This window comes from Ictidomys tridecemlineatus, chromosome 9, assembly GCF_052094955.1.
Source record: "Ictidomys tridecemlineatus isolate mIctTri1 chromosome 9, mIctTri1.hap1, whole genome shotgun sequence".
NCBI classification, from domain to species: domain Eukaryota; kingdom Metazoa; phylum Chordata; class Mammalia; order Rodentia; family Sciuridae; genus Ictidomys; species Ictidomys tridecemlineatus.
The window spans coordinates 62391909-62419542 of record NC_135485.1 but is presented as its reverse complement, the minus strand read 5'-3'; the positions used below and the strand labels follow the sequence as shown (position 1 = coordinate 62419542).

The 27634-nt window shown below is 37.2% G+C and overlaps 1 protein-coding gene and 1 long non-coding RNA gene across 6 annotated transcripts in view; one reads left to right on the top strand and one right to left on the bottom strand.

The window, feature by feature from the left end:
• Rasgef1b (RasGEF domain family member 1B) overlaps positions 1–27634 on the top strand; it is a 553928-nt gene that overhangs the window by 394664 nt on the left and 131630 nt on the right. For 4 of the 5 annotated variants that reach the window (XM_005339699.5, XM_021719688.3, XM_078021465.1 and 1 more), the window contains one exon: positions 19119–19199. In XM_005339699.5, coding sequence (XP_005339756.2) covers positions 19119–19199 — 81 coding nt within the window. Of the gene's footprint in view, positions 1–16747; positions 16899–19118; positions 19200–27634 lie in introns of those variants that run through there. The other variant, XM_021719691.3, reaches the window with a different exon arrangement.
• Positions 354–27634, bottom strand: part of LOC144366736 (uncharacterized) — an 85010-nt gene continuing 57729 nt past the window's right edge. The window contains exons 2-3 of the long non-coding RNA XR_013425843.1: positions 3773–4820; positions 354–3680 (exon numbers count right to left, since the gene is read on the bottom strand). This is a non-coding gene — a long non-coding RNA (uncharacterized LOC144366736). The remainder of the gene's footprint in view (positions 3681–3772; positions 4821–27634) is intronic.

The window sequence follows — 27634 nt, the reverse complement described above, 5'->3', positions numbered from 1 at the left end:
AACTTGTCTGCTCAATAGTAATTTTTAGAAAGGGGTGTTCAAAATAGAATTGGTTTATGAAACAATGTAATTAAATAAGCTGCTGCAAGAAAATACTTCAGCTCTTCTTACTGCTCTATTTTACTCTTCTCCATTTAGCCAAAAGATGTTCTTTCTAAAGGGTTGACTGTTAACTACAGATTTCTAAGCAGACTCCCATGTTGCCTTTTGGTGTAACATGACACCATAGGCACAGCTATATGATATGCAGAAATGGCCTTTGCATATGCCAAGTCAAGTTAGCTTTTAAATGTTTCTTTTTATGTTACCTATGTTTTAGAATAATAGAAACTTAAAAAGAGAATCGAGGGAAATGTCATCCAAGCAAGGAATTCTCTTTATTTCAAGAAAGCATCCCTGAACCATTTATCAGGGGGCCTGGACCAGTAACACTTTATGCCAATCAAATATTGAAAAACAACCATCAACATAACATCAGCAACAAGGTCAAATACCTTTCCACACTAGCCAACCAATCAAAACACATCAGCCTTAAAGTGTAAGAAGAGTCTTACAGGCTAAATCAGGATAGAATTTTGATATGCTGATTCAAATTTAGCATTTGTCTTTAAGAATGAAATAAAACAAATTACAAGCACAAAGAAAATTTATATTCCCTTTCTACACACCCTCTGAAAAAAATGGCATCTTTCAAGGAGAAGGAGGAAGAAGGAGAAAAGGAACAGGAGGAGAAGGAGGAGGAGGAGGAGAAGGAGGAGGAGGAGGAGAAGGCAAAGAAGGAGGAGTCGAAGGAGGAAGAGAGGAAGGTGACACTATTATTACATATTCTTTATGACCTAGCAGCATTCTGACCTGTAATGATTTAGTGATGCAAAGTATTTTATGAATATGAGTTGCCATCATTACCTAAGACTGTTTTTAGCTCCATTGGAATGCAACTTCAGTAGCTGCCAGTAAATGAAGAGTATTCACAAACAATTTGTCATGTACTCCACTCCCTGGAATGTTCCCTCTTTTTAATGACACATCAACCACCTTGCCTAGGATGTTCTACACAGATATTGGAAAAACGAAAGAACTCTGGAACATGTTTACTTCTGCTTAATATCATTTAGGAGTTAATAAAATCTGTTTCAAATACCATTTGTGAATTCATCAACTCCTCCTTTGACTTTAAAAACAGTCAATATTGACGTGGCATATTGATGAACAACACAGTCTTTGGAGCCAGATAATCTTCGGTTCAGTGTCTACTTTGCTATTAATTATAGTCAGTCCCATTAAATGTAAGTTTCTTAATCTAAATAAATTTGAATCATATCTACTTTATAGGGTTTTTGCCTAATATAGTACCTGGCATCAAATTAGCAAATAAAAATGTTTAAGATTATTTCTGGCTATTGATCTGTCTAGAAGTGTAGGTCTAGATGTGTAAACACAAACTCAATACCAGCTTAGTAAATAGTCAATGCAAGGCATTCATATAATGCCTCAGGGCCTTTCACCTTGCTGTGATCAACCTAGAACATTCCTCCCTAGGTTTTGCATGTTTTTTGAAGTTCTTATGTGCAAGAAACCAACTCTAGCTAATAAAAGCAGTATAAGAAATGTATTAAAAGACCTTGCCAGAGGAAATATAAATTTGGTGAAGCACATGTTAGTACTTCCTATTTGGAAAACTATTGGCATTGTCTTCTAAAATTGAGTATCAGCAGGAATTCTAATACCACAGTTCTTTCCCCAGTTATATATTCCAAGGAAAAATGGACATTTTTGTACTAAAAGGCATAGCTAAAAATGTTCGTGGCAGCATTATTTGTGATAGTGCCAAACTTAAAACAATACAAATGTCCATAAGCAAGGAAATGAATAAACCGTGATAGATTCACAGCATGGAATAGTACACATCAATGAAAGACATTTCTAGAAAGATCAGTGAAGAACTATATTGTACACTACACTGTCTTGTTCATAAGTTACACTCATATCTTCATCTCATGGAGTATTATTTTGAGAATGAAAGATAATGTCAAAAATGCATCTATCACTGTGTCCTATGAGATGACCATTCAGAAAAAACTATGAGGTGAGTGGCCAAGTAAGAGAAATGGTTAGCAGTGCCTTTCCTTCCTTTGTGAGGAATCACAAAGAAAAAAGTCCCAAACCCAGATCTTTTTGATGCTCAATTCTGTGTTGTTCAATCTGAATATAGTTGGATAATGGGTCACATTTTCTAAAAAAGAAAATGAAACACCTGGTTTAACAATGCTTCCCTGGTCACTGTCACACAGAAGTCACCTCTGCTTGCTCTGATGTCCAGTTTGGGGCTATCAGGGGAGCTCATCTGATCTGGAGTTGATTGCCACTTTCACAGAACACAACTCTTGTTCCTGACCATTGCAAACATATCACAATTAGGTACCTAAAACTGTGTATATTAGCTGGGGTGGAGTCTGCAACATAGATTATATTTTGGGGAATTGGGTTTTTTCCTCTCATTAAACTCGTGATTAAAGTGAGGAGGACTGCGTTGCTTCAAATCACTGTGGTGTAGAACGTGTAATCAGGGAAGGCAAAAACCCAGTGATGGACAAGATGCAAGATGAGAAACACCAGTGTATCTGCTCTCAGATGCAGTTATTGGTTGTCCCTCTCTGTTGTATTTCCTACCACAAAAATTTTAAGAGATTTTCCCCCTTATTCAGAATTAGAAGCAATGGGCCATCTCTCCTTTGGTAATTTATATATCAAGCCTTATGGTAATTATTAGTCACAGAATGAATGTCTTTCCCTGGAAAAGAAGGTACAGGTACAGACAATCAATGGCTGGGGCATTTTCCTTAAAATTGCACGCCCCCCACCTGCCCTGTGGGAGAATTATGCCTAAGGGTTATGGCACCAACTGGCAAGTCATTTACCAACTAAGCCCACTTAATTTCTAGTAACACAAGATATTTCTAGAAAGACCAGTGAAGGACTATATTGTTTGGTATTAATACTATCTATACTTCTTAGACATCATTATCCAAAGTACAAGTATAAAGCCACGAATTGGTGTGAACATACTTTATATTACAACCAGAGATATGAAAAATGGTGCTGTATATGTGTAATAAGAATTGTATTGCATTCTGCTATCATTTATTTTTTTAAAAATCAATTAAAATTTTTTTATAAAGAAACATTAGAGTAATTCTGAACAATCTTTTAGCTTCAAGGCAAGGAGATGGCTTAAGGTATCTACCACATTACTATGTTCAGAGTCTTATGGGAATTAGTAAAAATAAATCCAAGAGTCAACATAAGGACATAAGAGTAGAAGCCCAAATACATTTGCTTGGGAAACACAAAAAGCTCTGAAAATTTGAGAACTATTAGATTTATTTCCTTTTCTATAAAAGTTGTATTGAGAATAAAGGATGAATGGGTGTTTTAATTTTTTCTTATTTTAGAATTGCATAAAATTTGTACTAATATTAGTTTATTAAATCTTTTTGAACAGAAATTCTCTAGATCTAGAATCCAAAGCTCAGTTGGAGCCTCTAATTGAAGTGTTTTCAGGTGCTTGGACCAAATGAAGTTCAAAAGTTTTCAGATAGCTTGATGTTTGTGGTTTGAAGATCCAGTTTGACTATTTCTGTCACTTGTATTATACCTGAGCATCTGATTTGGGAAAAGTGCTGCAATGTATAATTAAAGAACATTTTATTAGGATCCTCTTACATTATAATCAAGATAAATTTACAGAAGAGTATAAATTAGTTTCACTTACTAAATAAGCCAGGAGCAAACATCACGGTAGTTTATATAGACAAACCAGTCTTTAAAATATAGTAGAATTTGCTCAGTTGTTTTGTAACTGATAACCAACAGGATTGGTGATTGTGTTGCCTGTGCTTTGGTACCTGGTAATGATTCCCTTTCAACAGGGCTGGCTTCATTACTTGGCAGATTTCTTGCATAATATGAATATAGGACCCTCTGTTCAAAAAGCAGGGTTAAAAAAGCAGGGTAAAATAAATAATAAATAAATAGTTTTCCTTCCTTCTTTAGTCTTCTTCAGTCTTTATCTCAAGTCATGGTATTTTTTAAATGTGTTATTTGTTATTTAAAGGGAAGAAAAATTAAATTTTAAATATTAACATACATTTTATCATTTGTCTTTATATTGTACAATGTCATATTTAGACATGAATATAAGAGTATTTAATGCATATGTAGAACTACTGAAATCATACAATTTGTATTTAGTAGTTGCACCTGAATGTTTTTTCCTTTCCTACCAGAAGGACATGCTGTACAACTAACTCACCTGTTTTTATTCTACTTCTTGATATACATACACCTTCCACAGGCGTTTTCTACTGTCACTTTATTGATAAATAAGGAAGGGCTAAAAGGAAGGAACTGTGGACTCTCCTATCTTTTCCTTGCCTTCTAGCTCATTGTTTTCAGCATGAGTGTTTGGCTAATACAGGAAAGGAACATGAATAGAAACTGATATGCTCAGGTTCTTTGGTTGATTGTGTTTCTTACACCGTTGCCTTCATGTTGCATTGGAAGCAAGTTCTGGTTCAATTGGAAAGCATGGTCTCTCAGGGCTGTCAGCGTCTGTTTAGTCAGGTGTAGCCATAACATTTTCACCTGTACTTGTTTTCAGTCTCTCTGAGCTCCTGTGCATCCTGGTTCCCCTGGAATTCTGTGCTCATGGAACATGGCAAACATGAGCTGCAAATGATATGGAGAGAGGGCAATAGTCACATATATCAGGCTCACCTCCTCTATTCTATGCATCTTCCCTTGTCCCACAGGACTTCCATCTGTAAAACAGAGTTTAAAGATTAAATTATTTAGAATTTAAAAATGACAACAAGGCAGGAGCGCGCCAAACCTGGGGCCCTTCTGAGTGCCTGGTCCTGTGCGACTGCACAGGTCATGCACCCAGACAAGACAGCTGGCCCTGAAAGAGCTAACAGTGAAGGTAAATTGTTGCCAAAATGTCATCCAGAAGCGTTCTACTATAATTTATTTATACATTGATTATTTATTCATACCACCTGTTCACATGTTGTTAATTTGTCATGGAACAAAAGTAGCACACCTTACTCTAAAAGTTAAGATGAAGCTCAGCTTTCCCAATCAATATACAGTTTTTTATGCCATTGAATGACAACTTCCCCATCCTCCACCGTATTCTAGAGGCACTTCCAATCCATTTTTCTTTTATTTGGGACCATAGAGACACAATACTAACAACCTGGACCTGGATACATGTAGGAGATAGGGCATTTGTGAAGTACAGGCCCAGAGACATGTCCTGTGAAAGAACATTTTAATTCAACATGAGCTATGATGAGGGCAAAAGATTAATTCTCCTGACTCTGACCCCTTTTGTCCAACCCCAAATGCTGCCACCCTGTTATACCTCCCAAGACCCTGCCTGATCTCCTGGTCTCCCACTTCACGTTCTTCTCCATCATGATCCCAAAGTGATTCTTGTAGAACACATAACCAATCCAGATGATCCTTTCTTGCTCTTCACATCTTCATGATTCTCAAGGTCCTCCATGGTTTGGCCCTGCCCACATTACCAGTCTCCTGTGCACAGTATGACCTTTCAGACAATTTGCATTTACTCAAATAAGTTTACATCCCTCTGTATGTGCATATTTACCCACTGCCTGGAAAACTCTGTCCTATTTCCTTTGCCTGCCCCTCTCTTACTTGTCTTTTAAGAATTATCACAGGAATTCATCCCTTTATTTATTTAACTATTCATTTATTTACTCAAGAAATATTTGCTGAACGCCTGTGCTATGCCACGTGCATATCAGATGTATGGGGAATGAAGATAATATGTGCTGTCTGAGTAAAAGTCACACAAACACACAAGCAAAAAAGTGCACAGATCAACTGCAACTCTCACAGAGGTTCCAGAAGAGAAATACTTTATGGAATGAGGATGAAGAAGGAGATGAATAGAACCCGATAGAAATGACAGTTGAGCCACACATAGAAGGGAAAATCAGATCCACTTAGAGAGGGAAGTGAGGAGTGGGTACCTAGAGGTGGCTGAGATTTTTCTGGGAGAGAGAACTGTTCTTTTCAAAAGTTCTGGAGCAGGAGAGAATCTTGACTTTTCAGACACTGAAAGGAAAGAGGAAAATAGTGCCATATTGGTCAGGAGGGGTAGGGAGAGGCCCAACCTAGAAGGGCCTTGTAAGCCAAGATGAAATTTTGGTCTGCATCTAAGAGCAATGTGAACCTCTGAAGTGTTTTGTTTTATTTTGTTTTGTTTCATTTTGTTTGGTACCAGGGACTGAACCCAGAGGCGCTTAGCCACTAGGCCACATCCTCAGCCTTTTTTAATATTGCATTTAGAGATGGGGGTCTCACTGAGTGGCTTAGGGCCTCACTAAATTGCTGAGGCTGGCTTTGAACTCACTATCCTCCTGCCTCAGCCTCTTTAACCCCTACACCTGGTGAAGTGTTTGTTTTAAGAGGGAAGAAAATAGAATTGGAGCATCACAGGTGTGGAATGGCGAAGAGATCTGCGGGAGCAAGAGTGGAGAAGCTTCCCAACATCCAAAGAAGAGATGTGTCCGAGTGAGTGTAGACAGAAGTGGGGACTGCCACTAGTGTGAAGATGCCTCTATTCCCCCCACCCTCACTCCTCTCTACAGTCTGGGTGAGGGCTTCTTTCCAATGTTCCTGTGGTCTCCTGTGCTTATTTCATTTAATCTACCCAATGACCTGGTTCCACAGGCATTATTATCATCCCTATTTTGTACACAAGGAAGTTTACGGTTTGGAAAAATATAAAGCTTTCTGAAGGTCCTGCAAATAGTATATGGTAGAACCAGGGTGGATGAAGAAGGGCTAAGAAGTTTAAAATCTAATGATTTTAATTCCATACTATTTCTTAAGTCTGTGGCCCCTTCTGTCACCTTTCTGGTACTTCATCAATCTAGATATTCAAGAACTGAGTTGCAAATAAACATAATATATACATAGGAGATGATAGAAAATCTTGGATGTAGCAAAAAGTTCCAGTACAGATAGGAAGGCAGGTTAAGGCTAAATGTAGTACAACATTTACATTAAAAGTGATATATTTTAACTAAGAGATCTAAAGTGAAGAGTATTCTTTGTGCCTTTTGTCACTAAGGCATACCTTACTCTAAGCAATTTATCCTTTTTGAACCTCACTGGATCCCTCCCATGTCTTCCCCTTCTTGGTCTGTGGTCCTTGTCTCTACTCCCTGACCTCCTAGAAAGCTGTCAGCAATAATTTCTACACCTTCCTCCTTTCAACTCTTGTATACATTCTGAGTTTCTTAAGTCTGTTCCCCCTTCTGTAGCCTTTCTGCTACTTCACCAATCTAGGTATTCAAGCATTTCTTGTCTTCCCTGCTTTGTGACAACTGCAGCCTAAACAGTTACCCAGTTTGCACTCTTCTGTCTCTTGCATCCCTCTTCTGTCTCTTGCATCCCTCTGTCTGTTCACCAAATGATCCATTCAAACCTTGTTCTAAAAGAAATGTGCCTTTCCTGCCTGTCTCTGCTGTTCCACTTACCACCATCCAGTCTCTTTCTGCAAGATCTAAAGATACTTTGTGTATAACCAGAGATATGAAAAATTTGTGCTCTATATGCATAATATGAATTGTAATGCATTTTACTGTCATAAATAAATATATAAAACCAAACTTTTATGGTGTGCACAAAAACTAAACTTTTTTTAAAAATTCCATGCTTCTTTTTGTGCCCATGATAGCTCCTCTTTTTTGAGCACCATAAATCTCTTTTCATATCCCTGACCTTCCCTCCCCATTCCACCCATCTTTGTCGGCCTGGCTTTGATGCTGTTCCCTTAAATTCAGCATGCACATCACCTCCTGCTGGAAGTCTCCCAGTGACAGATGACTCTTCCTCTGGGGTTGGAGGATGAATGCACCTCTTTTCCTTCCACTGCACACTTTAATCCTTAATCTTTTTTAATTTTTGTACTCATTTTAATTAGTTATACTTGACAGTAGAATGCATTTATATACTTTGACATATCATACATAGATGGGACATAATTTCTCATTTTTCTGAGTGTACATGTTGTAGAATCATTTTGATCATGTAGTCACATATATACATTTAGTAATAATGTCTGATTTGTTCTACTATCTTTCCTACCCACACATCCCCTCTCCTCCCTTCATTTCCCTCCACCTAATCTAAGGTAACTCTATTCTTTTCTAGTGCCCCCTCCCTTATTGTGAATTAACATCCACATTTTAGAGAAAACATTTGGCTTTGATATTTGGGGGATTGCCTTATTTTGTTTAGCATGATATGCTCCAACTCCATCCTACTGTCAATGTCATAATTTCATTCTTCTTTAAAGCTGAGTAATATTCCATTGAATATATATATTAAATATATATTATATATAATATATATTATATATAAAATATAATATATATATATAAACGTTTTCTTTATCTATTCATGTATTGAATGACACCTAGGTTGGTTCCATAGCTTAACTATTATGAATTGAATTGTGATAAACAATGACATGGCTGCATCACTGTAGTAGGTTGCTTTTAAGTCCTTTGGGTATAAACTGAGGAGTGGAATAGTTGGGTTGATGGTGGTTCTTTTCTGAGTTTTCTGAGGAATCTTCATACTGCTTTTTATAGTGGTTACACCAATTTGAGTCCCACCAGCCACCAGCAATGTATGAGTGTACCTTTGCCCTCACATCCTCATTAACATTTATTGTTGCCTGTATTCTTAATGATTGCCATTCTGACTAGAGTGAGATGAAATCTTAGTGTAGTTTTGATTTGCATTGCTAGAAATGTTGAACACTTTTTTATATATTTGTTGATTGATTGTATTACTTCTTTTGTGAAGTGTCTGTTCAGTTCCTTAGCTCATTTATTGATTGGGTTATTAGAGTTTTTTAGGTGGGTTTATTTTATTTTTTTTTAGTTTTTTATATATCCTAGAGATTAATGCTTTATCAGGGGTACATGTGGCAAAGATTTTCTTCCAATCTGTAGGCTCTCTCCTCACATTATTGATTTTTTTTTTTTTTGCTGAGAAGAAGCTTTTTAATTTGAATCCATTCCATTTATTTATTCTGATTTTACTTCTTGTACTTTAGCGATCTTGTTAAGAAAGTCAGATCCTAGGCTGACATGGTGAGAATTTGGGCCTACATTTTCTTCTATTAGGCACAGGGTCTCTGTTCTAGTGCCTAAGTCTTTAATCCACTTTGAGTTGATTTTTGTGCAAGGTGAGAGATAGAAGTTTAATTTCATTTTGCTACATATGGATTTTCAGTTTTGCCAGCACCATTTGTTGAATAGGCAATCTTTTCTCTAGTGAGTGTTTTGGCACCTTTATCTAGTATAAGATAATTGTATTTGTATTTTTCTCTGTGTCCTCGGTTCTGTGTCATTGATATACGTGTCTATTTTGATGCCAATACTATGCCATTTCCACACTAAAGGAATATTCAACTAAAGGAGAAACTGTGTCAAATTAAAAACCAGAAATAAGCCAAAATGACAGGGAATACAAATCGTATCTCAATAACAACCTTGAATGTTAACAGCTTAAGCTCATCAATCAAAAGACACAGACTGGCAGATTGGATTAAAAAGCAAGACCCAACAATATGCTGTCTTCAAGAGACTTAACTCATGGACAAAGACATCCACAAACTGAAGGTGAAAGGATGGGAAAAACATATCATTCATATGCATTGTATCAACAAGCAGGTATTCCCATCCTCCTTTCAGATAAAGTAGACTTCTAGCCAAAGTTAATCAGAAGAGAGAAAGAAGGACATTTCATACTTCTTATATACTTTTTATATCAGCAAGACATAAAAATTGTAAATACTTATGCCCCAAACAATGGAGCATCTATGTACATCCATCAAACCCTTCTCAATTTCAAGAATCAGATAGACCACAACATAAAAATACTGGGTGACTATAACACACCTCTCTCACTACTGGACAGATATTTCAAACAAAAACTAAATAAAGAAACTAAAGAATAAATAATATAATCAATAATTAAGACTTAATAGACATAATAGAATATTTCATCCATCAACAAACAAAATACTTTCTTCTCAGCAGCACATGGCTCCTTCTCTAAAATAGACCATATGTTAGGCCACAAAGCAACTCTTAGTAAATACAAAAAAAACCAAAGATAATACCCTGCATTCTATCAGATCATACTTGAATAAAAATAGAAATCAATGACAAAATAAAAAAAAATAGAAGCTACTCTAACAAATGGAGACTAAATAATACACCATTGAATGATGAATGAATAGTAGAAAAAAATCAAGGATGAAATAAAAAAACTCTTAGAGGTAAATGAAAACACTGATACAGCATATCAAAATCTCTGGGACACTATGAAGGCAGTACTAAGAGGAAAGTTTATTGCATTGAAAGCATTCATTAAAAAAAATAAAAGTCAACAAATAAATGACCTAATACTACATCTCAAACCCTTGAAAAAGAAGAATAAATCAACACCAAAAGCAGTAGAAGACAGGAAATAAATAAAATCAAAGCTAAAACCAATGAAATCGAAACAAAAGAAAATTGAAGAAATTGACAAAATAAAAAGTTGTTTGTTTGAAAAAAATAAGTAAAATAGAAAAACCCCTAGCCATGCTAATGAAGAGAAAAAGAAAGAAAACACAAATTACTAAAATATGAGATGAAGAAGGAAGTATCACAATGGATATGTCTGAAATACAGAAGATAATTGGAAAATATTTTGAAAATTTATACTCCAATAAAATAGAAAATATCAAAGATATCAACAAATTTCTAGAGACATATGACCTACCCAATCTGAATGAGGTCATACATGATTTAAACAGATCAATTTCAAGTAATGAAATAGAAAATGCCATCCAAAGCCTACCAACCAAGAAAAGCCCAAGCCCAGATGGATTCTCAGTTCTACAACACTTTCAAAGAAGAATTAACATCAAATGCTTCAAAGTAGTCTATGAAATAGAAAAAGAGGGAACCCTTCCAAACTCATTTTATGAGGCCAACATCACCCTGATACCAAAACCAAAGACACATCAAGGAAAGAAAACTTCAGACCAATATCTCTAAAGAACATAGATTCTTAAATCCTGGCAACCCCATACAAAAACGTATTAAAACGATAGTGCCCCATGATCTAGTGGGGTTCATCCCAGGGATGCAGGGTTGGTTCAACATATGGAAATCAATTAATGTAACTTCTCATATTAATAGACTTAAAAACAAGAATCATATGATCTTCTCAATAGATGCAGAAAAAGCATTTGACAAAATACGGCACATCTTCATGTTCAAAAACACTAGAAAAACTAGGGATAGTAGAAACATAACTCAACATCATATAAGCTATATATGCAAGGCCAGCATCACTCTAAAAGGAGAAAACTTTAAAGCATTCCCTCTAAAAACTGGAACAAGACAAGAATGTCCTCTTTTACCACTTCTATTCAATATCATCCTTGAAACTCTAGCCAGAGCAATTAGACAGAAAGAAAGAAATTAAAGGGATACAAATAGGTAAATTAAAAAAACTCAAACTATTAGTATTTATTGATGATCTAATTCTATATCTAGAAGATCCAACAAGTTCCACCAGAAAACTTCTAGAACTAATAAATGAATTCAGCAAAGTAGCAGGATATAAAATCACACCATAAATCAAATACACTTCTATACATCAGCAATGAATCCACTGAAAGAGAAATTAGGAAAACTACCCCATTCACACAAGTCTAAAAAAAAAAAAACCTGGGAATCAATATAACAAAAGAGGTGAAAGACCTCTACAATGAAAAGCTCTCCCATGCTCCTGGATAGGCAGAATTAATATTGTCAAAATGGCTATACTACCAAAAGCGTTATACAGATTTAATGCAACTCCTATTAAAATCCCAATGACATTCTTCATAGAAATAGAAAAGGCAGTCATGAAATTCATTTGGAAAAATAAGAGACCCAGAATAGCCAAAGCAATCCTTAGCAAGAAAAGTGAAGCAGGAGGCATCCCAATACAGGACTTTAAACTATACTACAGAGATATCCTAAATCTTTACTACCACCTTAAATATTACTTATTTACCTTTCCCCTCCTAGACTTGGGGAGCCCTTGAGGGTAAGACAGCATCTTGTACACCTTTATGTCCTCAATGCCTGCTCAGTGCTGACTTGCAAACCCCACCTATTCCAAGGTCTGCATCTGCTCTGTTGCTGGTTACTTCAGCACTTCTCAATCCATTTGGCAATCTTTTCTACACTGACTGACTTCTGACCCTAAAGCCCTTCCCATTGACATTGAGGCTCTTATTTGCTAGAATACTTTGTAAGGATGCCATAACAAAGTATCCAAACTGGGTGGCTTATATAATAAATTTTTTCCTTCTTTTCTTCAAGCCTCTTCTTAGCAGATGTCTGAAATCAAGGTATAGATAGGGTTGATTGTTTCTGAGGCCTTCCCTCTTGGCTGGTAGGCAGCTGTCTTCTCCCTGTCTCTTCCCATTGTCTTCCCTCTGCATGTATTTTTATCCTAATCTCTTTTTAAGGGTGCCCGTCAAATTGTATTAGAGTGCATTGAATGATGTCATTTTATTACCACTTTAAACTCTGCATCCAAATACAGCTACTTTATGAGGTACTACATGGATTAGGATTTCAGCGTATGGATTTTGAAAGGACCTAACCCATAACTTGCCTCTGATCCACTCATAACTTTACCCGAATTCAGCGCAGGTCTCCAAATTGCTCCAATATATAGAGTCACAGGTTGTAGCACACCTGGTTCCCTCCCTCCCATTGTCTGTCCCCCACCCTCCTGTTGAAATCACTGTTATTATGATTGATTTAGACTTAGACCCTCTAGAGCTCATACTTTTGGGATCATTTCCAGTATGAAGTTGACCTTCAGAGACATTTGGAAACTATGGAGAAATATTTCTCCTGTGTGATGTTTTCTCATGTTTAAATTGGTAGCTTCCCATTTTAATTTCATTTATCTTTTCTAACTCCTGGAGGACTTAAGAGTGTATGTACTACAGTTCGATGAACTTTTGGGTGGCATAACTAGCACATGACTTGGTTTTGACATTCCAAAAAGATCAGGAATTTTTAAACATCTCTTTTTAAATGTATCAAAATTTGGTGATTGTTTTCAGATACAATGCCTTACTGGACTATATATATATATTTAAGTACTCTGTATATATGCATCAAGTATTTTATATATATATATATATATATATATATATATATATATATATCACTATATATGTGTGTATATGCATTTATATATATTTATATATTCAAGTATATATATATATATATATATATATATATATTTATTTATTTATTTATATTCAAGTACTCTATAGAGTACTTTTTACTGATGAAGAAGTGGAACTCCAAAAAGGTTTCATATCAAGTGTCAAAACCAGTTTTCAAATCCAGGTCTTCAGAGTAGGAGGACAGTGCTTTCTACTGCATCATGATTAACTTATTTATAAGGTCCTTAGAGGCAGACATACTTATTTTAAAAGCCTTGACATTTATAAACCTGTGCTTATTAAATTAATTCATAATTGATTGCTTTTTAGAAATATTTTAAATATTTGTTTTATGAATGTTAATGGTATAAGTTGTTGTTTTGTTTTGCTTTGGTACCAGGGATCAAACTCAGGGGCGCTTAACCACTGAGCAACATCCCCAGCCCTTTTTTATATATTATTTAGAGACAGGGTTTCACTGAGTTGCTTAGGGCATTGCTAAGTTGTTGAGGTTGGTTTTGAACTCACAATCCTCCTGTCTCAGCCTCCTGAGATGCTAGAATTACAGGTGTGTACCACTGTGCCTGATAAAAGTTTTATTTTAAATAAATTTATATTTATAGTTTTGATTTATAATATATAAATGTTGAATATTGCTTATAATTTTAAAAATAAACATGCTTGTTTAAGCTTATTTAATAAATTTCTAAACAATGTATCTGTAGCTTTTATAATTATTACAATCATTATTTAAACATTTTTATAAAATTCTAGTTTACTTATAAATATTTTGTATAAAAATTCTCATAGATGTAACTATGTAATTCTACATCAACCAGAAGAATGAAAAGTTATACTCTCTATATATATAATATGTCAAAATACATTCTACTATGATGTATAGCTAATTAGAACAAATTTTAAAAATAAAAAAAAATTCTATAGGTACAACATAGGCATGTATGTAAATGTCATAGTGAAATTCATTAATTTGTACAATTAATATGTGTTAATACTAATAATTAAAAATCCTTACTAACAACATCGAATTAAGTCAGTTCTAGATTGCTGATTGACAATAGAGAAGGAAATCTACATACTAAACTATAATAAAGACTCCTAGACAATTGCTAGTTTGCTCTGGAAAATAATACAAGGAATAATGACAAAAAAATCTTTCTTTAAGTGAAAAAATAATAGCATTTTTTAAAATGTAAGTTTCTTTGCTGAACTGAATTTCAATTTAAATTCTTCAAACAAGCCTATGATGTAGGTATTTTCCCATTTTACATTTGGGGAAACTGAGGCTTAGCAAGGTTCAGCAGCTCACTCAGCATCTCACAGCTAATAAGTGCAGAGCTATATGTTGATCCCATGTTTATGACTCCACATTCCTTCTTGCACTGTGACACAAGCTGAAGAAGTACAGGATAGACAAAGAGTCATCAATTACTCACTGAAACCAGGGAAGAACTGGGTACAGCAGGCACTTGAAGCCAAAGACGCCCCAAAAGGGACTTTGGTCATCTGACACAGTGTTACTTAACCTCTGTGGCTCTTAGTGTCTTCTATAAATATGAAGTTAATTATGGTGTTTCCTCATGGGTTTGCTGTTAAGAAAACAAAAAGAGTTGATGTGTGTGTGTTGAGTAATGTACTTCAATATGTACACTATGTATGTATGCTGTGTATTAGAGCTGTGGAAAGTAATGACTTTTGAAAAGTAATGACTACATAGTAACTAACAAAAGGTGTAAAAATGTTTATGTCTTTTTGGAAACATACTCTAAAGCAATGATTCAAAAGACAGGGAAAATTTTTTTTTAGTTACAGGGAAAAAGCAGAAATATAAATCAAGATATCAATACAATCTAATCTACTTTGTTGAGGGAACATTGTGTAGTGGCTAAATCTTATAAACCCAAAGACTGTAAAAAAATAGAGAACATGTAACGTGATGGTAAGTGGTCACCGGATTATGACACCAAGTGGTGCTCTAGCTGAGCACGCATGCATTTGGACAAAGGCAGCAGGCAACTCAGAGACATGCAGGGATGGTGAGGGAAACGTGTCTCCTTTCAGGAGCCCATTAATGTGCAGTGTTGCAACAGTACTTGTTTTAATGCTCTGTGTAATGGTAGCCTTGTGATAGGCACAGGTGGTACAGAAGATATATAACACATTGGGAAGAAAGGCAAATGCCCAAGGGACGTTTTAAAAATCAGCGTGTAAAACATCCAGGAAATGGAAATTTAAATGCAAAAATTTAGCAGAGCATTTAAGGGAAATGGGTACTAAGGGAGGTGCTGGAGAATGCATAAGCAGGCTAGCCTCTAACAAGATCCTGCCTAGAAAACTCAAAAACAGGACTGCTTGTGAGCTGTTCCCCCTGTGACCTTCTCTCACTGCTCAAATGTCTGTGATAATAGTCGAAAAGGAAGGAGGAAAATGTAGCAGTATGTACAGTTTACTCAAGTTCACCAAAACTGTAGAAAAAGGGAGGAAGTCTGGTCAAGCCCCTGTGAGTCAACAGCAAGATGCCCTCCACCCAGTCCTCCTCTTTTTTCCAAGGCCACCTCACCTCTGTATCTGTGTGCTTGACCCTTCCAAGAAAGGAACTCCAGCTGCGATGGGTGGGGCAAGCCCAAATCCCTGTTGGTTGGCCACCATGACCAGAGCCGAGCCTGAGAGCAGGGCCTGGGGGCAATGGCGGTTATCTAGATCACATCCTGCTTCAGGAACTTTCTCCTTCCTCTTTTCCCACAGTGTGTTTGAAATGTCACAGTTCCCTCCACATCCTAGGTCCCAGAAACAGTTTGTGGCTTTTGAGCAGTTGGAAGGGCAACTGAAGTGCTTTGTTAACAGATTTTTAAAGTACTCTGCAGATTCAAGAAATCCCAATAAACATTTGCTCCCAATAAACAATGAGTGACAGGTAGAAGCTGTGTCCATCTCAAAATAGAACACAATTGTTCCAAGGTTCAAGGTGTGTGGAAAACAGGGTGGGACCATTGATAGATATAAATGTGCCTTCTCTATCTACAGTATAAGATCAAGATTTCTGAGGGAGGACACTTTCTTTCCTTCTGAGTAGGTAGGATTGTTTGAGCGGCCGACATCACCTGGACTGCTCAGTCCTTCTAGCAGAACCTATCAGATGATCCCCATATCTTTGCACCTCAAAAAAATCTCAATTATTTCTGTCCTTTTGTACCAGGAATTGTCATTCTATTTCAGGCACCAGGATAAACACTAAAGGTTGTAATTACAGTTCAAGGTCTTCATAATAGCTTTTCTCTTCTTCTGATCTTAGAAAAAATTACCCTCGCCCCTTTCATTTGGAAATCTCTGAGAAGTTGTGTAGCAAATTTAAGATACTCTGAAGTTATCATGAGAAGAAGATACAGGGGCAACAATCGCTCTCATTTTGCAGAGATCTGTGGAGGATGGCTGATATGCCTGGGGCTTCAACAACCTTTCTTTAATTCTCTAACTCCTCTCCTTGTTCCAAGTCCAACCTCAGCATCCAGACTCCCATATTCAGCAAATGGTGAGTTAGTGGGGAACTAAAGGTAAATAATTCCAGTCATCCAAACCAGAATAATAAAAACCCATGGGGAAAGCCTGAAATGAGGATGGGAGGGAAAGGAAAAGGGAAACACTGTTTAATAATAACTGTAGACCTACCACTAGTCTACACCTTACGTATGAAACCATTATTTCAGAAGTTACCTTTCTATGTGGTCCAGACTCATAATGTATTTTCCCACCAAATAAATAATTTACAAGTAAGAAATCTGTTTTGCAACTGCTGTGCTGTTTTGGTCTTAAGTATACCCAGTGTGAACTTATCAAGGGATTGTTTGGTCTAAAGAAAATCAGGATGCACAACCTCCTGAGAAAGCTAGTTACATGTTGCCATAGCAACTGGACCAGCCTCAGACTGAAGGGCAAAGTTCTTCAGATTCATCTACTGCTTCTGCAGATTGACATGCTCAACACAGAATCATGTTTCCCTATCATCAACATGGCAACTGTTATTTTCATTAAAAAAAAAAAAATTGTAGTCTCAAGTTGACATAATTTGGCCTTTTCCCTGGTGCCATTCAATGTCCTTTTATCTTTGGAAGGTGGAAGTTGGTAATTCGATCTTTCGGAACTTTCATTCATGCATCACTAATATGGTTGGAACCTGCGCCAGTGGGGTTTGATGGTAATTACACTTTGACGGCTGGAACATGACCTGCGAAATGAGTTGCTGGTCTTGGTTTAACTCCTAATGGACAGCAATCCACATCTCTAGGAATCCAACTATAGCCCCTGTTTTCAGATTCTAGGAAGAAGTCAGAGGTTTGAATGACTTCTCTTAAGGGTAAATTGCAGGGCCCTCTCCCCAGGGGTTATGCTTTGCCTTTCTAGGCCATGGATATCTCTGCAATTAGTCTCAAAAATACCCTGTGAGATGTGTGTAAATAATGCAAACCACATTTATAGGCAGGGCCACCCTGGTGGAGAGAATAAGTAATTTGCCCCATTGGGGACAGGGTAAGATAATTAGTAACAGCAGGAGTAGAGAGTCCAGAAGCTTATACTCCATTCCTTTGCTAAGATCACTGAAAAATCTTCCTTTACTTCGAATAACACAGCCAATTAATGAGCAGCAGGAGGTGGGGATGGGTCAATACTTGCTGATTTATTATTAAAGTTCATTTTTATTTTATGGGGTTTGTTGATATGTACAGTTAAATTTTCATTTTTTTTCCTCTTGATGTCTCTTCTAACAAGATTGAAAGAGGGTGAAAAATATGTGTGGTGAGATTGGAACTGGGATTGGAGACAATTGGATCTAGTAGGGTGTTATGGAAATTAATAAAGACTGGCAGGAAGAGATCAGTTAACCAAAGAAAATTTATTCTAATTAGAAATTTTTTTAAAAAATTTTACTCTGTGCTAAATTATAAAGGCTAAAAAATACTGAAACATGATTTTCATCCTCGGTGGCTCACGTAGTGACAAGTACTCTGAGAATAGTACCATGGGACTCTGTGGTAGGGAGAAATTTATTGTGACTCTAGTCAGAAGTGGAGGAACATAGGGAAATGTTTCCTAAAGGAAGTTGAACTGGACTTTATAGGACAAGTAGGAATTCACAGGCAGATATTGAAGAAGTATATTTTTAGGAACCAGGAACAGCATAAACAAAGATACAAATTAGAGACCATTTAAAAAAATACCTTGACCAGTATTGCATGAGTTATCAGGTAAATTGTAGGGTTGAGTTGGAGCTGAAGTTGAAAAAGTAGTAAGAGTTCTTTGAGAGGATTCTGAATAGTAGGTAAAAAAAACTTTGGAAATCATCCCATTCAGAATCAAAGGTTTAAAAATCAGAGGTTGACCTGTGGTCATTGTTTTTAGGGAATGAGATATTAGGAAAGTCATTTAAAAAAAAAATTCTTTTAATCTAATTTATGTTCTAGGAAAATACCTTAACAGATAAAGCTGAAAATATCCTGAATTGCTGTCAACATGGGTATATTAATTCCTTCAGAATGTCATAAGTGGTTTTGTAATCTGTCTCTGTACAAGGTTAAATGGGTTTGCATAGGCTGTAGACTGAAGGGCCATGCAAAAACGCTGACTCAGGTATTTCAAGTGACAAATGTGGAGTTCAAGTGCTTGAGGCACTATTGTGAGCAGCAGGGAAATGGCTCCCGGCAGCATAAAGTCAGCCAAGTCCCTGAAATCTCTTTCTCTGTTTCCTTAACTACAGGAGCAACAATGGAAACCTGTGTACAGCAGCCTAGCTCCAGTTTGCTTTGCAAGCCCTCTGATTGAGAAGCCAGTAAGCAAAGTAAGAATGCCTCTATTTCTTGTTGAACAGTATGCTTTGAGCAGATTGACTGTTACTTTATCTTTTATCTTGATTTTATTTAAGTGAGATAATCAAATTGAGCTCATAAAGCTGTCTGAGAAAAATCCCAAATGTGAACTATTTGGTTGATGCCAATGATGCCTGAGATAAACTTTTGAGCTTGAGAATTCTTGATATGACATTCCCTCACCCCAGCACCTGCCTCTACTTGCAAACCAATGGCATCCTCCAATCTTCTGGTCTCTCAGCAGTTTGGCCGATCCTCCCCTGCCTATCAGAGCTTGTTCGAAGGAAACAGATTGCATTTAAGTATGCCCCTCAAAGCAGGAAATTCACACACAATATTTTGTTTAAATATTTGTCATTAAACCATCTTGTGGATTATAGACTTTACCTCTAAAAATTACAGATGTGTACCTGACCTTCTGTTCTTCTGAACTAGAAATCACAGCCATCAATCAGTCCCACCAGGGAGTGTAGAGTCTGATGGGAAGGATATGAGCTCTCTGGAGCCAGCCTCCTGGGTTCACTTGCCCCCTTAGCCTCCACTGGCTGTATGACTTTTAGCAAGTTCCCTGTGAAAAGGGCACCATAACAGACCTGCCTCGTGGCCTATCTATCATAAGGATTAAATAATTGAATATAAATTCACGAGAGCAAGAATTTTTTTTTTACCTATTTTGTTTGCTGTGTATCTAAGCACTCTTAGATATACAAATAAATCGAATGAATAAATAAATGAAAAACTGAATATTAAGTTTAGAGAAAACACAATCCCAATTCACTTAACTCAATAAATGGGAGAAGGAAGTAGTGTATTTCAAAAAGAAAAGCCGAACTCTTCTGAGTAGCTAAAGGACACTTTTCAGATATACCTTTAGCAGAAGGAGCACAGTGTTCCTAGGGTCCCTACCTCCTTCCTGTCCTTTACTACTGATGCATCCCCAGACCACACATGATCCAACCTCTAGGATGAAACATAGTCACTGGAAAAGCCAGAAACAAATAAAAATTCTTCAAGTGGGATAGTATGGGCTGAACCTATTTTTGCAGTTTTTAAAGGAGATGAATCTATTTTCCCAGCGAATTTCTGATAATTTTGCTCTGGCTGCAATTCTTGCCTGGGCAACTGCAGGCAGAGGGTGAAATCCCTAGTGAACAAGAAGCCTCCTCTCGCCTGTGTCAGCATGGCCAGCATCCTGCAGGCACAGCAGGGGAACCACCCAGCTTCCTAGGACTGTGCTTCTGTACTTTGTGGTCAGTGGAGGTTTGCACTTCTCTTCTGCTGACTTCAGTTCAAAGTGAGAGGAATAGCATTTGGCCTCAAATATGAAACCAACCAACCAATCAACCAGCCAAACACTCCCTGAATATCACAAAATATGTTGGCCACTGTTCCAACATTCACTGCTTGACCCCACTGCTGTCCCCTCGGCCCTGCATATTTGACTTTGTTGACACAGGTTCCAAATAGACCACTACATTGCTGATGGGGAGGGGGAGAAGCCATTTCAAAGGCTGAGGTCAGAAATCCATGTATTTCTGAGAGGTCGCTCTTGACTAAATTGCATTTCAATCTAATAGATGGTCTTGAGTTTACTTAGCAGTTTCCTACACCTGGTAGAGAACATGAACCACCACATAAAATTGTTAAGGAGTGACTTTTTAGAATGCTTTTCAGAAGATAGAAGTGAATCAAAAGCTATATGACCACTCTTGGTTCAGTGACATTATTTTTGTGTATGATCCTCTGGACCTCCTGTCCCCCTGTGGTGGTTGGCAGGTAAGCCTTCTGTGTCATGTCACCTGGGCTGTCTTGGATTGAGTGAGATTGCTCCCAATGGAGACCCTTGCTCTCTCTTTTCTCAAAGCTCTGGACTTCCTACACTTGCTGTGAATTACTCTAATGAATTTATTTTGCAATAACTCTGATATCCATCCATCCACCTGGAGAGGAGAAATGACATTGAAAATATAAGCAGAGTCAACCTTCAATTATAAGCGCCAATGGAAGGTAGCATTTGAGTCAGATTATTGACATCTATATTAATCTGCTCAGAATCCTTTCCTCATGTGTAAGGCTGAAAACTGGACCCAGATGGGATTCCTACCACCCAAACACTGGTACTCCAAGCTGAATTGGGGGAAGGGGCGGGTGGAGCAGTGTTTCCTTGTTATGGAGAAAAGGAGGGATTTGTTAAAAAAAGAGGATTCCAAGGTGAGCTCATAATAGAAAAACTAATATTTGGGGGCCAAATCTACGAACAAAATGATAATGTATTAGAGGGTATGAATGAAAGAGGGAAACTCTGGGAGCAGAAAAAGAGAAGCCAAAGAAATCACCCTGGGTAGCAGGCATGAAGGCCTAGAATGTGTGATTATTCACCCTCAGATAAAGGGGAATTGAGTATTTTATTTTACATAATTGGAGTCCGTTTCTTTTCAATGGAACATACAAATTTATGTAAATAAGATTGCAAATGTTAAAAATATGTGTCTTGGGATTTTCTGGGGATAACCTGGCAGCTTTGTCTTCCTTTCCTTTGCAGCTGCTAAATATTGTGTTGTGAAAGCTTGAGCTGAATTTATCCCACCAAATCCCATAGTGTTACAACTAGAGGACTTTTTTTTTTTTTTCGTAATTTACAGAAGATACTCTCTGGAGGATGAATTAAGACAGAATACTTTAACATATTTGACAGTAAACATGTTACACCCAAGAGGTTGCACAGACAAAATACAAAAAGGATTTTAGGATTTCAATAAATTAAGGAGAGATCCAAAGTGGACTATTGGAAGGGAATTAGAAGATGATGTAGACAGAAACAGGGATTCGGGGAGATAGATAATATTAGAGGATGACCTGAAACTCAATATCCAGGCTCTCCAACAAATTTCTCACTGGTGCTACTGGCAAGGCATCGTGTAAACCCTGCAGGTCAAATAGCCCAAGTGCCACAATCTCAGAAAACTGTGGTGTCCTCCCAATACACAAGCAGACAGAGCTGTTTTGAATCAGGGTTACCCATGACTATGCCAACCTGCCTTTTTCAAATAAATTTAGGTGACAGGTAAACATGTTCTTGATCCTAAGAAATGTAACTTGAACACATTATTTGATTTGCCCAGAAGGACGTGGAGAGATAAACTGCTTTGAAGGATAGCAGGGATATTGAATGGAAGGGTGGCTAAGAAAGTAAATAAGACTCCCTAGGCCTTTTATATGTCTGGGTAAGTGAAGGGGAAACTGAAGGTGCCAGGTGGAAGTAACTGGATAAACAACAGATAAAAAGAAAGGAACTGGTGAACTCAAAATCAACAAAATGTAGAGCTGCTTTATTTCAAAGTTTGGAGGCATCTGTGGGAAGAAAAATTAGAGGTGTCCTTTTTACAGATTAGACTTTAGCTTTTTTTTAATTTAACCGTTGAACAGTTTTTCTTACTAAAGAACATTTAGCTTAGCAAATGCAGGTCACTATAAAAGTAGTCTTCTAAGTCAAAGCCTGTCCAGAATCGTTGAATACCATATTGTTATATTCTGACTGGGTCTGGATGGACCGCACTAGTTCTATATGAAGTGCCTCAGGACTTAATATTTATCACTTAGGGTTCTCAGTGATTCAAGAAGATGGAGAAGGTCAAGCCAAAAACTAACGTGTGGCTTTCGCTGTTTCCAAAAAAAATGCCCAAAGTCATGAATGGAATACATGGAATAATAATTTTTAGCAAGGCAAGCCATTCCAATTACTATAGCTATAGATAAATATTATCTTAAAGTGTTTTTCTTTTTTCTATGTGAATACCCTGGATCTCTATACATTTAGCTCCTGGACACTATGGCAAAACGTATTAAACAAAGTATTTTTCTTCTAGGGCTTTTTGTTACAAGATGAAGGAACCCTGAATGTTAAAAGATTTGTTTCCTATTTTATTTTTTTAAATAATGGAGGTTTTAGTTGGACATATGACTGCCTAGTTAAAGATACACATTTGGCTTCCCTTGCATTTGGCCATGGCTGAATGACTAGATTATGGCTAGTGGAAGGAGAGGGAAATACCAGGTGTAGTTGACAGGTCATGTACTTGCTAGCTGGAATACAGATGTGGTAGCAGAATCCAGAATAGCTGTCTTAGAGCAAGAGAGATAACAGAAAAACTATATCCAAATCAGGGTCTCTCACTCCATAGAATCCATAGCTGCTTGTGCTTGACTGATATTGCTTAACACAGAGTCAACTCCCATCTGATTTACACCACTCTCCTTTGGCCAGTATTACTATAGCTGCAATGATATCCTAGTGCTCAGTTACACAGAGTAGGGGAGAGAGCGGTTGCCTGCTGTGAGAAGATACTTAGAACTCAGAGAAAGCACAAAGCAGAGCTGTTATAATAAATATTAGAGGAAGGATGAAGGCATTGACTTGCTAACACCCATCTCCCAGATTCAGTCTGGATCAAGAAGGAGAGACAGAGAAGCTACCTTTGGCTCTGAAAACCAGGAGCAGGACTCTGCTGAGCCAAGAACCCTGTCTTTGAAGTTCAAAGGTGATAAACCTGGGCATTTAGGTTTGAAGAAATTCTCAGCACTGAGGCAAACAAATTTCTACTGAAAACACTTAAACTCAAGAACTATAGTGGAGCCTATAATCTGCCAAATACTGTTTCTATTGATACTTATTGTATATAGGAGTTATCATTGATTTAGAAATATTCATAGGTATCCCCGTGTTTGCATCTGGCATGATGTTCTATTCTTTCATCACCTGAAGCAGATTCTTATTGCCTGGGGCAACCCCAACCAAATGGGGTTCTAGGAGAAGAGTGAATTGTTTCGTCAGTGCTTTTTAAATCCATTCTCTTTTTATTCAACATTAAATAATACTTCTTATTTTGGCCTAGTAAATTAGCCCTGTAAAATGTCAACTGCTACCACTACTACACATTGGAACCCATGTCAGTTTGTTTCCATCCTGCTTTTGCCCAAAAGGCTTAACTCTGCTGGGCACAGAGGCTTATGCCTGTAATCCCAGTGACTTGGGAGGCTGAGACAGGTGTATTGTGAGTTCAAAGCCAGCCTCAGCAATAGCAAGGTGCTATGCAACTCAGTGAGACCTTGTCTCTAAAGAAAATACAAAATAGGGCTGGGGATATGGCTCAGTGGTTGAGGGTCTCTGAGTTCAATCCCTGGCACCCTCCCCCCAGAAAAAGGCTCAACTCCATAATGGGCACACAGTAGGCTTATAGTGCCTGTCTACTGGTGGCTAAGTAAAGGAAGTTTAGTTTGTTATTCAGTTTCATCTTATTCTTTTTCATAATTGTTGTTGAAGATCTATTCGGATTTTAAAGTCAATTTCATTAACACTGTCCTAAATAACCAAAAGTGAGAATATATATCCCTTACATTTAGACGCCTAGATTCCCACTACCATCCAATAAACAACCTAGGCTGAAGTTTACAACATTAACTCCACCTATGGGAGTTCAGTTGGGTAAAAAGCTCAGCCTAACACACAAAGGCAAGAAGCCTGTCCGTCTCATATTCCCAACAGGCAACATGGTTCTATAAACAGGCTTGATGAGCTCACAAGAATTGTTATAAAATTTAACAAATATGCTTCAACCACTGGCAGTATAATTTATGTTCTCTTATAAACATAAAAGTATATAGCAATAGCTCCCAAAAGCCAAAGAAAAATACATGAAATATGAGTAATTAATATCAATAGGATGTATTCATTTATTAAGTTTATAAAATCCCTTAATTTTAGACATCTATAGATACTGATACACTATAAAACTGGGAAACTATAAACATAAGAAATAAACATCTTTCTTGTTCTTCTGATCTTGTTTCATAGCCTGTCTGTGAAAGTTGAAATGTACAATATAACATGCATGGACTGAATGCTCACACAGATAGACACACACACACAATCCCCAGGCTCTTACTATTAAGGAATGTGCATTATCAAAGGGCACAAAGTCATATTTGTGTTACAGAGATATTGTTTATTCTTTCCTTGTCTCAATGTGCTGATACTTTCCATTAACACTGCCCCAACTTCTCTCCCAGAACCCAGCTGAAAAATATCAAGAGGAATTTTTGGTAGAAAAATGCTAAGTAGGCTAACTGGTATATTGTTGAGAAAATGAAACAGATTTGTATTAACCTGGGATGGAGAAAAAAACATCACCTAAGGCTGCTGTAAGATACATGTACTCATAATATACTCTCTTTTTGCATAATTCTTTTTTTTTTCTTTCTTTTATTCTCTGGGCGATCTAACCTAGGGCATTGTGCATGTTAGGCAAGTACTCTACAACTGACCTATACCCATGGCCCTCTCTTTCCACATGGATGAGAAAATTATAATAATATTGAGCTCTGAGAAATTGTACTGCAGAATTAATACTATTACTACTTTCCCAATGCTCTTGGTACTTTTGAGAAAGCCAAAAGGAGCTCTTCTTGGAAACACTGCATTCTAAGCTAAAAACTAGCCAAGCATCCGCTAAGAGTAAACAGACATTGAGTGACTACCATGTGTGGGGCAGGGTATCATAAACAGTAATCCAGGGCAATTTGGTACCAATGATAATAGCTATAATAATTATTTTAATAGCTACTATTGTTTGAAGACTCCATGTCTAACACTAACCTCGGTTTTTATAGGCGGTATCTTATTTAATCATTTTCCAGCCGAAGCCTAGAGGATAAACAACTGGCTCAAGGTCACTGAGCTAATAAATGGTAGAGTTGGCATCCAGACCCAGCCACGCTGACTCCAGAACCTAAGACTTAACCACCTGCTGGAGAGATGTTTTTTTATTTAGACAAGCTCTTTCCTATTCCTAGTTGAAATATAATCAAAGTTTCCTGAGAGGATAACAGAAGGAAGCCAAGAAAAAGCATGACCTGGCTTCTGTTCTGGGTCACTCTGGCTACAGTTAACCTACCTGAGATTTTCATTTTCCAAAAGACCCTGGCTAAAAATAGCAAAACTGCACATGTGAGAATAGTGTGAGCATGCTGTGGTGGGCCGACCCTTCAAAGGGAGGTGCTTCACAAAGAACTTTAAAAGGGATAGGAGCTGCGGAGGTGTCACTGTGAGGTTATTCAGATCCAAATATTCAGAAGTATTCCTCAGAAGCTGCTCTGTATATTTAGGTGTCCCAGTTTATCTGCTCTGGGAGAGGGAGGCTTAGACCATGAGGCTATGTGTTTAACTTTAAGGACATTAGTACTAACAATGAAAAGAGTCAAAGTGGTAGTATTAAACATCATTAAAGTTCAGTTTAATGAAAGAATCACAATAAAGCCAAGGGTGGAGCCGAAATCTCTCCTTGCCACTAATGTCTGTTAAGTTTTTTACATATAGGCCGTTTGGATGCCTGTTAAAATAAATGAGTATGAATGAGGTGAACAGAGAACAGATCGCATAAAAGTTTATGGTCTGGAGAGTAGGGAGGTAATTAGTGGTGCGATGAACTCCCCAATTGTGTCTGTGTTTTTAAAGGTCATTTCCTGCATTTCACAAGAAATGGGGAATTATAGTTGGCCCCCACAGAACTTTACTTGTACCATTATGAGTATTTCTTTCAGCCCATCTTATTTTAAGGTTGGTTGATTGCCTGTCTGTCTTTTTCACTGGCTTGTAATCTCCTTGACTATAGGCTGGGGTGAGGCAGGATTGTGCCTTATTCATTATTTATGTCCCCAAAGCACTAAGCGTAATTCTTTCTACATAGTAGCTGCTTGTTCAGGAGAGGGAGTGGTAGAAAAAGTAAAAATAAATTCTCACATTGCTGAATCCGAGATCCATGTTTTCTGACTACCTGGATTCAGGTTGCTTTTTCCATTAAATGACTTCCTAAGCCTCTCTAAGGAATTCTCCAAGAAATATTTTTCCCTTAAAAGTTAGTTGCTTACAGAATGGCAACTCTGAAAAGGCTTTACTCATTTGTAAAACTCATAAGCTACATTTTTACACTAAGGACTTGCAAAGGGAATCAGCAATGAGAGTCATTATGTTGAGATTTCAAACAGAATAGAAGAGAGAAAGAGAGAATGTCATTCTCATGCTTCGAAGCATGGAAGTTGTTTCTTTCCTTTGCTACGTCAGTGAAAGTGGTCTTGCCAAGATCAGTGAGAAAACCCTAACTGCCAAATCCAAAGAGCATCTTCCAATTCCTCTGCAACTTGATCTCTACAGCATTTGACTCAGTTACCCTCTTCTTGAAGGTCATTCCTGTCTTGGCTTTTAGGAGCATAGATGGTTACAATTCTCGTCTACAGGAGACAAGACCTTCTCAGTCTCTCTTACAGTACCAGTTCTGTGTTTTCCAGTGTTTCATTCCTGATTCACTTTTTAAAAAGGAAAAAAAAAGGAAAAGAAAAAGAATCAACTATTTGA